The sequence below is a fragment of the Eublepharis macularius genome, chromosome 9 (assembly GCF_028583425.1).
Source record: "Eublepharis macularius isolate TG4126 chromosome 9, MPM_Emac_v1.0, whole genome shotgun sequence".
NCBI classification, from domain to species: domain Eukaryota; kingdom Metazoa; phylum Chordata; class Lepidosauria; order Squamata; family Eublepharidae; genus Eublepharis; species Eublepharis macularius.
Window position 1 is genome coordinate 15,363,883 of NC_072798.1, and position 14,250 is coordinate 15,378,132.

The window sequence follows — 14,250 nt, forward strand, 5'->3', positions numbered from 1 at the left end:
GACCCAAGGTTTCCCAGCTGGCTTCAAGCGGAGAAGTGGGGAATCAAAACCGGCTCTCCAGATTAGAGTCTCGTGCTCTTTAACCACTTCACCAGGGAAACCTCCATAGATACATGCAGGGCTTTTTTTCAGGGGGAACGAGGGGAACGGAGTTCCGGAACATCTTGAAAATGGTCACATGGCTGGTGGCCCCACCCCCTGATCTCCAGACAGAGGGGAGTTTAGATTGCCCTCCGCGCCACTGGAGCGGTGTGGTGGGCAATCTAAACTACCCTCTGTCTGGAGATCAGGGGGCGGGGCCACCAGCCATGTGACCATTTTCTCCGAGGGCAGCCCACTGAGTTCCACCACCTCTTTCCCAGAAAAAAAGCCCTGGATACGTGAATCAAATACCAAATTTCAAAGGAAGTTGCTTAGGCTCTACAATATTAGAGGGCTTCTGTACACTGATTTGCTTAGAGGTGCCTCTTTTTTTAGTTTTTGGATTGCCAAGAAGGCAGCAGCTCTCTTTGCAATACCAGAAGGGAATTATAACAAAGAAAGTCATGCAGTCCATTATGTGGCTGATACACATAAATTTGGGGTAGGCCCCATGAACCTCAAAACCATCAGGTCCTGGCTTCCTCTTTCCTGGAAGGCCCAGCACTGTGTCTGATGACAGAATTCTAGCTAGGATATTCCCGCAACAGCTCATAATCCTTCAGGTCTAGGGAGTCAGGTTATAGCAGAGGACCCATGTAGTCTCTTGCTTTCACCGAATGTGGGCAAATTCTTGTTGAGGGATATTTTTAGATGCTTCCTCTAAACTGCCAGAAGATTGGCCTTTAGACATCTTTGTGGTTGGGCCTTTGATTATTTGTAATTTAAAATGCTGATGCATGACTTAGGCCGAATCCACACTTCCTTTTTGTTTCTGCTCCTTTTTTGCAAGCGGCGCGCTATTCATGCAGATACTCACACACTTTTCCCATTCCACGTGTTCCCTGCCATCACCGCACCACTATTGCGCCTTCCCTCAAAACCACGTGATATTGGCGGAAATCCGTTTTCTTACCTTTTTCTTCACAGTGCATAAAGGTCAGTATACCGGTAAACCAACCATAGTGAGCAGCGGTTTGCACGGGAAAAGAAACGGCCACCGGAGTCAAGATATTGGTATACCGGATAATTGACCGTTTTTTAAAAAAAAAACTGCAAGTGATGAGCGCCGTCAATTCTGACGGCGGAGGGTGGAACCGCCCACTGTGACACTTTACTCAGTGGCATGTGGAGAACTGATTGTGCCATAAAGACGCAATGGAAGGGTGAATGTGAAGATGCACAGCATGGTAGCGGAATGAACCCGATTGCCACGACTGCACGAGATAAGTGGATGGTGAGTGAGTGTGGATTTGGCCTTATTTTCTGAATTATAGCACACAGTGAAAACAAACATTATTTCTCTATCATTAGAGGTCCATCATATATGTAATTATTTAGCCCTGAATTACTGAATTTATAAGATAGGGACTCGATCATTTTTAATAACAACAGCAATTGTATTTTATCATACTATCAAAACTGTTCACATAATCATATTGTAGATGTTACAACAGCCTTACAACAACCCTGTAAGGTAGGAAGCTTCAAACTCTATAAGTTATAACAGAGGGGGGACCGAGGTTAAGGGAAAGTGTCTTGCTTTAGGCCATCTAACTTAGATCATGGTGGAGGCAAGATACTAACATGGAGCTTCCTGATTCATGTCAAACTTTTATCCCCTAACTCTCCAGTGGACGCTGACAATTGCTTAAATATTATCCAGGTTGGTCAACACAACTCTATTTGTGTTTTCATCCTGTCCCAAAACAAATAGACACACATATATATATATATAGGGGAAAAGCTGAAATAGTTTATACTGCATGGTTAAAGGTGAGTAAACAAAATTAACTGGGGATTGAACTTTTGGGTGCTGTTGACAGCATGGTGTAAAAAAGAGAGAGAGAAAGAGAGAAGAATTCCAAGCCAAACGTACAGGTGTATTTTGATCATGAAGAATGGTCATCCTGGATAACGGGAATGAAAAATATCATAACAAATTACTTGAACCATATTTCTTGGCATCCCAGAGTCAGGGCTTTTTTTCCAGCTGGAATGCCGTTCCGGAACCTCTTGAAAATGGTCACATGGCTGGTGGCCCCACCCCCCTGATCTCCAGAAAGAGGGGAGTTTAGATTGCCCTCTGTCTGGAGATCAGGGGGTGGGGCCACCAGCCATGTGACCATTTTCTCCGAGGGCAACCCACTGAGTTCCGCCACCTCTTTTCCCAGAAAAAAAGCCCTACCCAGAGTTATTGCTCCTCTTTAGGAAGCTTACCAGCAAGTGGTACTCTTATATCACCACCACCACCCTCCCCTTTTCCCTCCAGAGTTGATTGTCTGTTTGTTCTAGGCAAATATTTCTAGGATATCAGTCTTCTCCAGAACTTCTTCCACCCACACGAAGGCCACTTTACCACTAGCAGGTCACGTGCGATTAGGAGAACATTTAAATAACTCAACCTTATGGATGGAATAATTTAGTGAGATTTCTTTCCTGCGAAATAAGTGCCCTGCCATGCTTAGCATGGTGCTCATTCCATTGGAAAGACGCCATCGCTCGCCATCTGCAGGGACGCATCATTTAAACCTTTTCCATAGGGGAAGTGCTGGCAGATCAATGGCACTCCTGTGTTTGGGAGAAGAATGTCTAAAGTGCCTGAGAAAGGTGCATTGTGGTCAGGGACAAAAGATGTGCGGGGAAATCTGTAACCAGTTCTTCTCTGTTATTTTTAAAGGCAAACTGCAGTGGTGTGAACCCTGCCCCCCGTTCAAAGCAGAGCTATGATGTATAAGGAGATAGGGAGGGGTTTAACCCTTCCACTCTGCATGTTTTTTGCTAATTGAAACTAATCCACTGGGTTAGTTTCCATTCGTTTTGAGTCTCTTATGAAGGCTCTCCCCACCAACCCATATGTCAGACCATATTCTCAGATTACTTATACTGGAGGGCTGTACTGTAAGGAAGTAGTGTCATAGAGATCCATCAGTAAAGGGATGAGGAGGGACCACAGCCTTTACTTCTCTTGGCCCCTATCCTGTGGAATGACCTGCCTGAGGAGGTCAGGAAAGCCCCCACTCTCTTAGCTTTCCGCAAACGATGCAAAACCGAAATATTCAAAAAGGCTTTTTACTCAAATGAGAGGGCTGTATTGTAGGGATGGGGTCTCAGATGCTTCGCTAATGAGTTAGGGACCGTAGACTTCATCACTATATTGCCTTACATATTATCTGTTGCATTAAATATGTACTCCTATATACCACCTGTGCTCCATGTTGTCTAATGTCAGTCCTAGAATTGACTATGTTCTGTTTCAGTATTTTTTCTACTCTATATTAGATTCTTACTAATGTTATATCTTTTAAACATGTGCCTGTTTACCCTATGGCATTGTTTGTGGAAATGTCCTTGATACTGTATTGAAATGCACTTGTTTCTGATTGTACTAATCTCATAGTGTGTAATCTGCCTTGAGTCTCACTGAGAAAGGTGGACTATAAATGACATAAATAAAATAATTTACTAGTATTGTTGTAAATATTGATAGACCATAGACTCCACTACCATTGCTGTTAGTATGATCTTACTGGGTAGTTTCTATGTTGTCTAATATGTCAGTCATAGAATTCCTTATGCTCTGTTGCAGCATTTCCTCAGCTCTGTATTAGATTTCTGTGGTTGGATTTCTCTGTGGTTTTTTAAAAATATCTTTCTAAATTTGCATATATATCCCCATTATATGTTTATTGAAATGTCTTTGATATAGACTGCAGTGACTCACATTGTGTAACCCGGCTTGAGTCTCAGTAAAAAAGGACTATAAATAAATAAATAAATATTTAATTATTCCTTAAGTCTACCCATGAATTTGGAGAGCTTCACTTTAGTAAATGAATAAAGCAGCCGATGTGTTAGATGCGCATTTTGTAAAAGGCATGGGTCCATTTGCTTCAGCAATAAAGATGGGTGACAATTTTGTTGCATTCATTGTTATTTTTGTGACTGCTTGGTAACCATCCTTTGTTAAGTCGAATGCTTACTAAATGTCTGGAATAATGGACTGATAGGAACTAATCATTAGGAATGTTTATTCTTTTCCTGATTAGGTATGGCTGGAGACCAGAGCTCTGTAAACAGGGTTAGTGGGAAAGATTATTTAGAAACAGCCAGTCAGAGAGAGGGAGGGAGAGAGTTTACTGAACAGAAAACAGCTGTAGGGGTATGATGCAATCTTAGAGCCAAACTACAAGAAAGGAATCCCTAGAAGGGGTGATGAAACTGACAGAGCCTTTGGGAGGCAAAGAGGAAATTAACAAACCCTCTGAGCAGCTTCTCCCTGGCTCTGTAGAGAGGGGAAATTGACAAAGCCTTCCGATCTCTTTTAAAACTCAGCTTCCCTGCTAACATTACAACTCCTTTCATGTGCTTCTCCTCGTGTAATTCGTCTCTTGTAGCTTAGCTCTTAGAAGTTGTGCTGCCTACTGCTGTAGGAGTCCATATTCTTCCACTTACACTTTATTTGTAAATGTATGTTGTCTTACCCTAAAGAAATTAAAACTTCATTGGTTGAGTAAGCAGGGCAAGCTTTTGTTTTTATTGTCTTCCCTACTAGTTCCATTAGTTTAGCCTCTGCATCACGTTCCAGTTTCATGTGACATGGGAACTGTTTCAGCTACAAGCAGGGCCTTCTGTGTCTGAAGAAGGGAGCTCTGACTCTTGAAAGCTTACATTCTGAAAATCTTGTTGGTCTCTAAGGTGCCACTGGACTCAAATCCTGCAAAGCAGGGCCTTAACACCAGTTACCCCAAGGCAAAGGAATGCTTTGTCTCCTTAATTTTGTATCCTGTAGTTTTTAATGTTATGCCTAGTGAGGGATACTAGATTAGTCCAGGTGGCATCACTGGGTCCTCTGGAGTAATCTCCAGTTTCCTGTGGAAAGGGTTCTGGATATGGCAGTGTGGCCCTTTCATATTTATTTATTTATTTATTTATTTATTTATTTATTTATTTATTTATTTATATTCCACCTTCCTCACATTTCCAGCAGGCTCAGGGCAGATTACAGACACATACAGTTAAAATACATAAAACGATTATTATAAACTAGTAACCATAAACACATCCAAAATTACTACACAAGTTAAAATACATATAAACATGAACATAGCAGCACAACTAACCAGCCTAAATCATCTCCAGAGCATCTTCGTAGAAAAAAGATTAAATCATCTTTTTACTACGAAGATGCTCTGGAGATGGGGGGGGGTATTTGTGGTGGGGAGGGCCCAATCCACCATCAACCATCAACTGGCCAGGGGGGCTCTGCCTAGCACCGCTCATATGTCTGGCGGAACAGATCCGCCTCGCAGGCCTGGCAAAAGGATAACAAGTCCTTTTCCTTTGCTTTGCTGGGTTTGAAGGTGTGCAAGAGTTGTTTTCTGCTACCATCTCCAAGAGAGAGGAAATGTGTGTTTGTGTGTGTGTATGTACCCATATCAAGAAGAAGCTGGAATGTTTAATGGAGGGACACCAATAGGCCACCAATATCTGCAGCTAGCTTTGCGGTATGAACATGAGCTGCATGTCTGGTGACTTGAGTCCAAGAACACCCCAAGTCCATGATGGTAAATAACAAAGAATGACTGAACCCTACGATGGGTCCTACCCAACCATTATCCAACTGATTGGAAGACTTCCCCCCGAAGCCAAGAACTACCATCCCAAAGAGAAAACTTATTAGCTACATTAAATACCTTCAGTCCTGTGCAGCATGAGCTTTTTTTCTTGACCGGTAGCTCCTTGTAGGCTTCTCCCTCTAAAGGTTGGTGAGAGGGATCCACTTCCATGGATGATTCACTTGCATTATCTGGGTCCACCTGCATCGTCATGATTTCTTATCTTGAGTGGATTCCCTGTTCCCAACAAAGAAAACTCTGACATTATCTACATACACGTAGTTTTTCACCTCCCTCCACACCCACCTGCTTTATTTCAATGATAAATCCACCTTTTTGGATGGAGAAGCAAAGATCAAAGCCATTTAAGACCTTTGTTGGTATTTCATCTCACCTTCAGTTTTAATAATGGAAAAATCATCACAACCTGCCCTGTGACCAACCTCATTGGAAGTTGTGGTGGTATAACAGTAACCAATAATAGCTGTACTTATATACCATTCTTCTAGACAGATTAGTGCCCCAATAAGAGCAGTGAAAAAGATCAATGTTGTTACTACCTGCACAATACAGCTGGGGAGCTGGGGCTGAGAAGAGTGGCTTACCCAAGACTACCTACTGAGCTCATGGCAGTAGTGGGATTCGAACCAGCGAGTGTTGATTCGCAGCCCAACCACTTATTCAATACCACCTGCTGAGCTTATGGCAGTAGTGGGAGTTGAACCAGCAGAGTGCTGATTCACAGCCCAACCACTTACCCAAGGTCACCTGCTAAGCTCATGGCAGTAGTGGGATTCCAACCAGCAGAGTGCAGATTCAGTCCAACCACTTAACCACTGATACAGCAACTGTGTATGTGCTTTTGACAGTGAGGGGAAACTTCTAGATGAAGGATTATTTGAGTAACAGAAGTTAAGAAGTCAATGTTATGGACAACCACAGGCTAAACGAAGACTGTGATGATTGTGGATAATTAAAATGCAGATCAACATGACCAAAGAAGGACCTGCTCTTTGCTTTAATAGTTTTCTACTTGCAGGGGCTTTTTGCACAGTGAAGCATTCAAATATGTAATCCCCAACCTGGAAAATTAATTGGTATGATCCATTTTATTGCCTTGGGATTCTACTACCTCATTATCCTAATTAGCTGTAAAACAGGATTGGACATGTTCATGGATGATAGGTCCCTCGATGACCAAAAAGGAATCCCTTCTGACAAAAGCAGTAAACCTTTGAATACCACTGCTAGGAGGCAACCTTGGGAAAGACAGCTGCAGATAGGTAGCCCATACCAGTCTGCAGTAGAACAGCAGGATTTGAGTCCAGTGGCTCCTTAGCTCAGTGGCAACCCTAGCTCAGCATTCCCCTTACAATGGAGATTTCTCTGCAATCAAGAGCCCAGGAAGGACCACCAGCCCATTTCCTGGCTAGCATCAACAGATCAGAGTCACATCTAAGCTTGCCAGGCCACTTCTATGGTTTGACCCTAGAATATCCAGCGATTCCTAGAGCTACTCACTGTCACTTCCAGGTTGTACCCAGAAGTAACCTAGTGATGTCATAAGCATCATGCACATCCATGTCCCCACCCCCAATGCCACTTTCTCATCCATGTACTGAGATCCTTACCCTCTACATCATCATCATCATCATCATCATCATCATCATCATCATCATCATCATCATCATCATCATCATCATCATCATCATCACAGGAGTGTGATTATATCCTGCTTTCCTAGACAGATTAGTGCCCTATTCAGAGTGGTGAACAAAGTCAATGTCATGATCATCCCCACAAAACAGCTGGGGTTGAGAGGAGGGGCTCACCCTAGGCCACCTGCTGAGCTCAAAGCAGTAATGGGATTTGAACCGACAGAGTGCTGATTCACATCCAACCACTTAACAGCTATGCTACATCCCTACTTCTCCAGCTGGCCCTGCCAGATAAAAGTTCCGAGAAGTCCTGGACTTTAACCTTCCGCGTAGTTACCTAGCTATTTCCTCACAACTACATGGCTACATTTCCCAATGGCACGAGTGATGAGGTGCGCCACAACTTTTCGCTACTCTTTGCATCTAATACTCCAGTAACTGGTAGGAATCTGTTTAATCCCCTTTTAAAGTCATCTACTCTAGCGGCCACCACTATCAGTATTCCATGGTTTAATTACTCCTAACTTAAGTACTTCCTTTTATTCCTCCTGAATCCACCCCAAATTAGAAAAAATTTATAATTAAAGATCACAGCAAGAAAACAATGAAGAGCCAGTATAAGAAAGCCAACTGCATAACTAAAATATATAGCTTAACATTCCTGTTAATTGACACATTGATTCATGATCAATAAAGTTTCTGCAGCACCAACACGGGTCATTACGAGTCCTTTACTAGGAAGTGGCATACATAATAAGTAATAAATGTCCACAAGAGCACCCTGAGAAATTGTTTGAGCACCCTGGCATCGAGCAGCATATTGTTTGTGCTTGGATAACTGACTACCCTTTATTGTTTCTGTAAAAGATATCTAAAAAGCCCTTTAACACACAGAAATCTTTGCCTGCTATTTGTTTCCCCTACTGATTATTCTAGCATCCCACCATTCCTACCAGCAGATCTTAACTTAAAGGTTTCTTTTTCTTTCTGAAGAGAGTATTTGGTTCTGTACTGAGCCACTTTGGGCTCTTAAAGCCATAGGTTGCAGACCCCTCAAAGTAGTAGATTAACTGAATGTCTGCAGGCTGGTTGACTCCTACATCCAAAGACATCAAATGTGATCTGATGTCAAAGAGTCCAAGGACTCCTATACCTTTATCAGCAATGCAGGATTTGTGCAAGTACAGTTTTTCTCATTTCTTCACCTGCCAAGATCCCCCTTTCTATTAGAGGCAGTCCTTCTCTGGAGGTCCCCCTTCCCCACTTCCTTCTTTCCAAGCAGCAGAACCAGATCTTTTTTTCCCAACCAAAATAAGACTTTTTCTCCTTCTCTACCAAAGGAGCAACCACCTGATTTATTTATTTTCTTTATAGCTCACTTTTTCCTTCAGTGGGGACCCATAGCGGTGTACATCATTCTCCTCTTTCCCCTTTTATCCCCACAACAACCCTGCGAGGTAGATTAGGCGGACGGTGCGTGACTGGCCCAAGGTCACCCAGCAAGCTTCCGTGACAGAGTGGGGATTCAAACCTGGACTCTCTCAGATCCTAGCCCAACACTCTAACCACTACACCATGCTGGCTCTGATGCCATAACAAGATGGACTTGTAAGTGTACACATGGAAAATGACACATCTGGTTAGACTTGGACTGTTGGGCTCATCTTGCTCAATGCTGTTGACTCTCCAATGGCTCAAGCACAGAAAGGTTTCCCCTCACCATCTGCAACCTATAACTGGAAATGCCAGGAGATGCCAACCTGAGATCTTCTGCATGCAAACCAGGCACTTGACCACTGATCCATAGCCCCTTCATCCCTTTGGGATCATCTCAGTTGTTCTCTTTTAACCAACACACCACTGTTAAAGACGTTTGGCTTTTAACAGTGTACACTGTTGAAGTTTTCTTTTTTTTTTTGCACCAATTGCCCTTGATAACTAGATTGCCCTCTTTTATGCCCACTAGGAACAACTAGAAACAAAAGTTAGCTTACCAGGGTGATGAGTCCGGCTGAGCAGCACCTAAGGGATCATTTGAAGGGATGTAGAGCACAGAATTTTCGCCCCAAACAAGGCGGTTCTGAGACAATCATTAACTTGCCCAGCTTCCTAAATAAATAGCAATTTCCCCTTAGAAAATTAGGACTCCTTGCATAATCCTGTACCCATCTCTCCCCTTCCCGGCAAATCTACAAATTCTTTTTACAGTATTGAAGTTATCTAGGCAGAAAACGTTCCCCAAGTTGCAACCTTGCTTAGAAAGCACCCTGTGGATTGTTTGGAGACAGGAACATTCATTGTTTCCGATGGTTTGTTCTTCTCTTTGCTCTGGACCATCAAAATAAAATGTATCTGTCTGATCGCTAACAAAAATAAACCGCACAGAGTCTCTATTATATTTGGCCGTATAGTCCTCAAACCGTTTACCTCGAAGCAACCCTCCAACAGCCTTCAGAGAATCTACTAAATTGCACAAATGTTTGGGGGCTTATTTTTTTCATTTGGAGTTTCATATTCTACAATAGCACCTCTGCTATATGTTTTACTAATTTCTGTGCTTGGATTTCCTTTGTTTTGTTTGGGAATCTGATGAGTGGCGTTTCTGACATAGAGCCCTGCAGGTGGAACGGGCCTGGCAGGACCTCTAGTTCACACACACACAACCCGGCTCAGTGCTTGAAATCCAAGCAGATTGCTACCCAGCCTCTATGACCTTCAGTGAGGGAAAGCCCTCCTCTCTCGAGGCAAGAGTTGCCAGCCTCCAGGTGGCTGCTGGAGATCTCCTGGAATTACAACTGATCTCCAGAGGACAGAGATCAGTTCCCCTGGATAAAATGGCTGCTGTGGCGGGTGGACTCTATGGCATTATACCCAACTGAGGTCCCTCCCTTCCCCAAACCCCACCCCTTCCAGACTCCACCTCCAAAATCTCCAGGAATTTCACAACACGGAGCTGGCAAGCCTACTCAAGCTTATTGATTTCACTGCAAGATTGCTCTTACCAGTAGGACAGTTCACCTGATGTGCAATTGAAGTGCCTTAGCTATAGCTTTGCCCTTTGGAGTAGCAGAGAATGTACCTTTGCTGTCTTCCATGTGACAACTCTCCTGGTATTTAAAGGGTACCATCTTGTCTCTCCCCCACCCCATGCTTGCCCCTGCCTCTCTTCTCCAGGGTAAACATACCCAGTTCCTTCAACCTTTTCTTGGAAGACTTGTTTTTCTGAAAAGAGTTCAAGCATTGTACCCTGAAAGTATGAGCAAGCCAAGTGGCCTCTTGCATTGTCTCTCCAATAAAACAGCCCATTTACCCTTAGGCCAATTATTCACATGTACACGGATCAGTCCCAATGTCCTAGCCAAGAACTTGGCCCTATGATCCCTTTTGGACATTGCCTTGAGTTCTGTGATAGATGAAAGGCAGGCTGTAAATAAAATATACCTTTAACCCAAAGCGCAAATGTTCTCTTGGTTTTTGAATCTGAATTGGGCAGGCAGACGGAGAAATGAACACAGTACTTCAAGGTGGCAGAGAAGAATCTTTGAAAATATGTAATAGGGCAGAGCAGGTGCATTTAGATAGTGGACCTCGGGGTGAGAACAGGGGAGAAAATAATGTCCATTTTTATCTGGAGCATAGGGTTAGGGTCAGGAAATTATTTATATTGTCTTTAATAAGCGTCACTGTTTTTGTCAGTACTGTTTCCTACATGAGTCTCCCAGAACTGACAAATTTGCTTTCTGATGATCTACCGGGGTGGAGGAAGACAAAAGGGTAGGAGAGTTTATCACTGGGTGGTAAGAGCTGAAACTTTCAATATGCAATGGAAGCCAAGAAGGTTTCAAATTTTAGAATGAGAAAACCTTGGACTGCAATATCATTTTTCAATGTTCATCAATCGACTCTCACAAAATTATAAAGATTCAGAAACAACGAGTGACAACAGTTATCAATTTTTCCATTTTTAAGAATGTCCTTTTCACACAGACTCCAGGGTTGAGGAACCCCTGCATGGCTGCTACAAAATCCTATCAAAAACAAGCACAAAATAAAATACCACAACAGAACAAACTATTGGCGCCACCGAAACCAGAACACAGAAAACAAGCAGTTAAAATTAATAAAACAGACAATAAGACAAATCAATATGGTTTACTGTCAAAGGCTTGGAATAGTTGGGATTATGCCCAATTAGTCATCTTTGAGTGATTCCACACACGTTGGATAATGCACTTCCAATCCTCTTTATAGATCATTTGGAACGGATTTTTTGTGAGCGGAACAAAAAATCCACCTCAAACGATTGATAAAGTGCATTGAAAGTGCATTATCCAACATGTGCAGAATCAGCATTTGTTAGGATGGGGCAGTTAGGTTTTTAGATAGAAAAATGCAGTAGTCCAACTGCATGTCAAAGTACCACATAAAAAGTCATCCTTATTATATTACTGCAGCTGACTTTCTATATTAATACTAAATTGTGTAGTAAATCACCTTTACAACAGCTGTAGTGATTGGAATCCTCCAGCCAGAAGGTGGCAGGACAACCCAGCTACTCCAGCTGGTTAACAGCCCATTAACAACCACACCCAGTCACTCCAGCTAGCAGTAACAGTTAGTTTAATATTCTTGCAAGCTCACAGCATTAGCCTGAGTGCTCCCCTGGCCAGTCTGCAAAAAAGAAGCTTTGCTTTGAGGCCATAATGCTAATCCTTAAACAAAGAAAAGGCAAACTGGCTGCAAATTTAACTTGTACATGGAAAACTCGAAGTCAGAAAAGTAGTACGAACAAAATCAGGGAAAGTTTGGCAACAGAGATGCCGCTAATGCCAGAGAAACATTCCAGATATCCTAGGTGATATTAAAAAAAAAAATCCTCTCTCTTCTTTTCAATCTAGAAATTGGTATGCCTAGGGTTTCTTCTTAATGTTTTGCACAGGGCTTTTTTTCAGCTGGAGTGCAGTGGAACAGAGTTCCGGAACCTCTTGAAAATGGTCATATGGCTGGTGGCCCCGCCCCCTGATCTCCAGACAGAGGGGAGTTGAGATTGCATGGAGGGCAATCTCAACTCCCCTCTGTCTGGAGATCAGGGGGTGGGGCCACCAGCCATGTGACCATTTTCTCCTAGGGCAACCCACTGAGTTCCAACACCTCTTTTCCCAGAAAAAAAGCCCTGGTTTTGCAGAAAAGTAGTGGAAATGCCTTCCTGTAACACCCTAAGAATTCATTATCAAGCACTGAAATGCCAAATGTTGATCTGGAATTAGTGTTTCCCCCCCCGCCCTGCTAAAAAAAAAATCCATTCTTTTTCAAAACTTGGGAGAAAAAAACATCTTTCCTGACATGCTGTTGTGGTGACAATCTTTTCCATACATCTGGAAGGGAAGCCTTCTGTTGAAATGAAAGAAATGTCCCTTTCCTCTCTATTTTCACAATGAACTGCCTTGGTGACAAATACAAGTGCACTCTTTGCACTCTCAGGGTCAAACCACATGAGACCAAATACACTCAAATTACACTCAAATATACTCGAATTACAAAATATACGCGAATTACCCGTGCATGGGGAGTATGGGGCAGTATGGGGACAAGTAATCTTTTCAATGGGACACCCAGTACCTTCCAGCGATTAGCATTATCAAAGAATTCAATTTCTGTGTTATTCTGTAGCAGCGCTATGCAAATGTGCAGGGTTTTTTTAAAGTGTAGAATTGTCTGATTTTTGAAAAGTGCTACATATGCACCAAAAATAAGAAAAAGGTACGCAGAAAATACTCTTAGGATTCCAAAGCCACTGTTACATTTTCACCAGTGAGTAGGTAGAATCAAAAGGCAAACTGACATACAGAGATTTCTTTAAATTACTTAAAGTCGGGTTTCGGGTGGGTTGCCATATAGGTCTGCGGTAGAACAGCAAGATCTAAGTCAGGTAGCACCTCAAAGACCAGTACTTCTTACTTTATTTATTTCGGTTCACAACCAGCTTTAAACTAGTAAAATAAGACATTCCCTTATTTGTTAAGAATTATACAAGTTAAAACTTCAGTTAAAATAGTACAAATATAAATATTATAAAATCTAATTAGCATATATCACATATCTTACAACAATTATCATAAATATAAATATAGCCCCGCATAAACACTTAAAAATTAGGAAGCAGAGATCTTAAAAAGCCACCATATGGTAACCTCCTAAAGTGGTCTGAATTAAAGCCCAGATATGCCTAGCTGGTGTTTGTTGCGTAATTTGATCACCATCGCACAAAATTTAGCTGTTGCCTTAGTAGTGGCTAAAGATTCGTCTTTTAATAGATTATCTAAACATGCACTGTCCGTCACTGTGTCAGCTCTATTTATAATTGAAAAAATTGTCTGAACTCGAATTTCTTTATAGAGGGGACAGTGCAAAAAAACATGTCCCATGGTTTCTACCTCAGCCAGGGGACAGGGACAGATCCTCTCAGAGTATGGAATCTTTTTATATCTCCCCTCCAAGATCATTGAAGGCATGACACTACATCTGGCCAATATGAAAGCCCTCCTATGGGAGGGAAAATCTAGGAACTTGACATATTGGGCCATATTCATACTAAATTTGGTTGCCCCAGGAGCCCTAAATCCAGGAGATCTTATTAGGTCTTGTTGGCATTCTATATCACAAATTCTTTTTTTAATTGTGAGCTTTGCCTGGTCAATAGTTTGTATTAGAAGCAAAGTCCAGTAAGATTTTCAATGTATAAGCATTCAAGAGTCAAAGCTCCCTTTGTCAGACCAGGTTTGTTTCTGTTTTTAGCTTGCTGCCACATTGAGTGGTTAGGAGAGAGAACAATTAAA

At 42.3% G+C, this 14,250-nt stretch overlaps 1 protein-coding gene across 1 annotated transcript in view; it reads right to left on the bottom strand.

Annotated features, from left to right (window-relative positions):
- LOC129335961 (solute carrier organic anion transporter family member 1B3-like) overlaps nucleotides 1-9,492 on the bottom strand; it is a 37,846-nt gene extending 28,354 nt beyond the window's left edge. Inside the window, exons 1-2 of the mRNA XM_054988876.1 lie at nucleotides 9,409-9,492; nucleotides 5,835-5,993 (exon numbers count right to left, since the gene is read on the bottom strand). Coding sequence (XP_054844851.1) covers nucleotides 5,835-5,969 — 135 coding nt within the window. The 5' untranslated portion in view covers nucleotides 5,970-5,993; nucleotides 9,409-9,492. The remainder of the gene's footprint in view (nucleotides 1-5,834; nucleotides 5,994-9,408) is intronic.
- Between the last annotated feature and the right edge of the window lie 4,758 nt (nucleotides 9,493-14,250).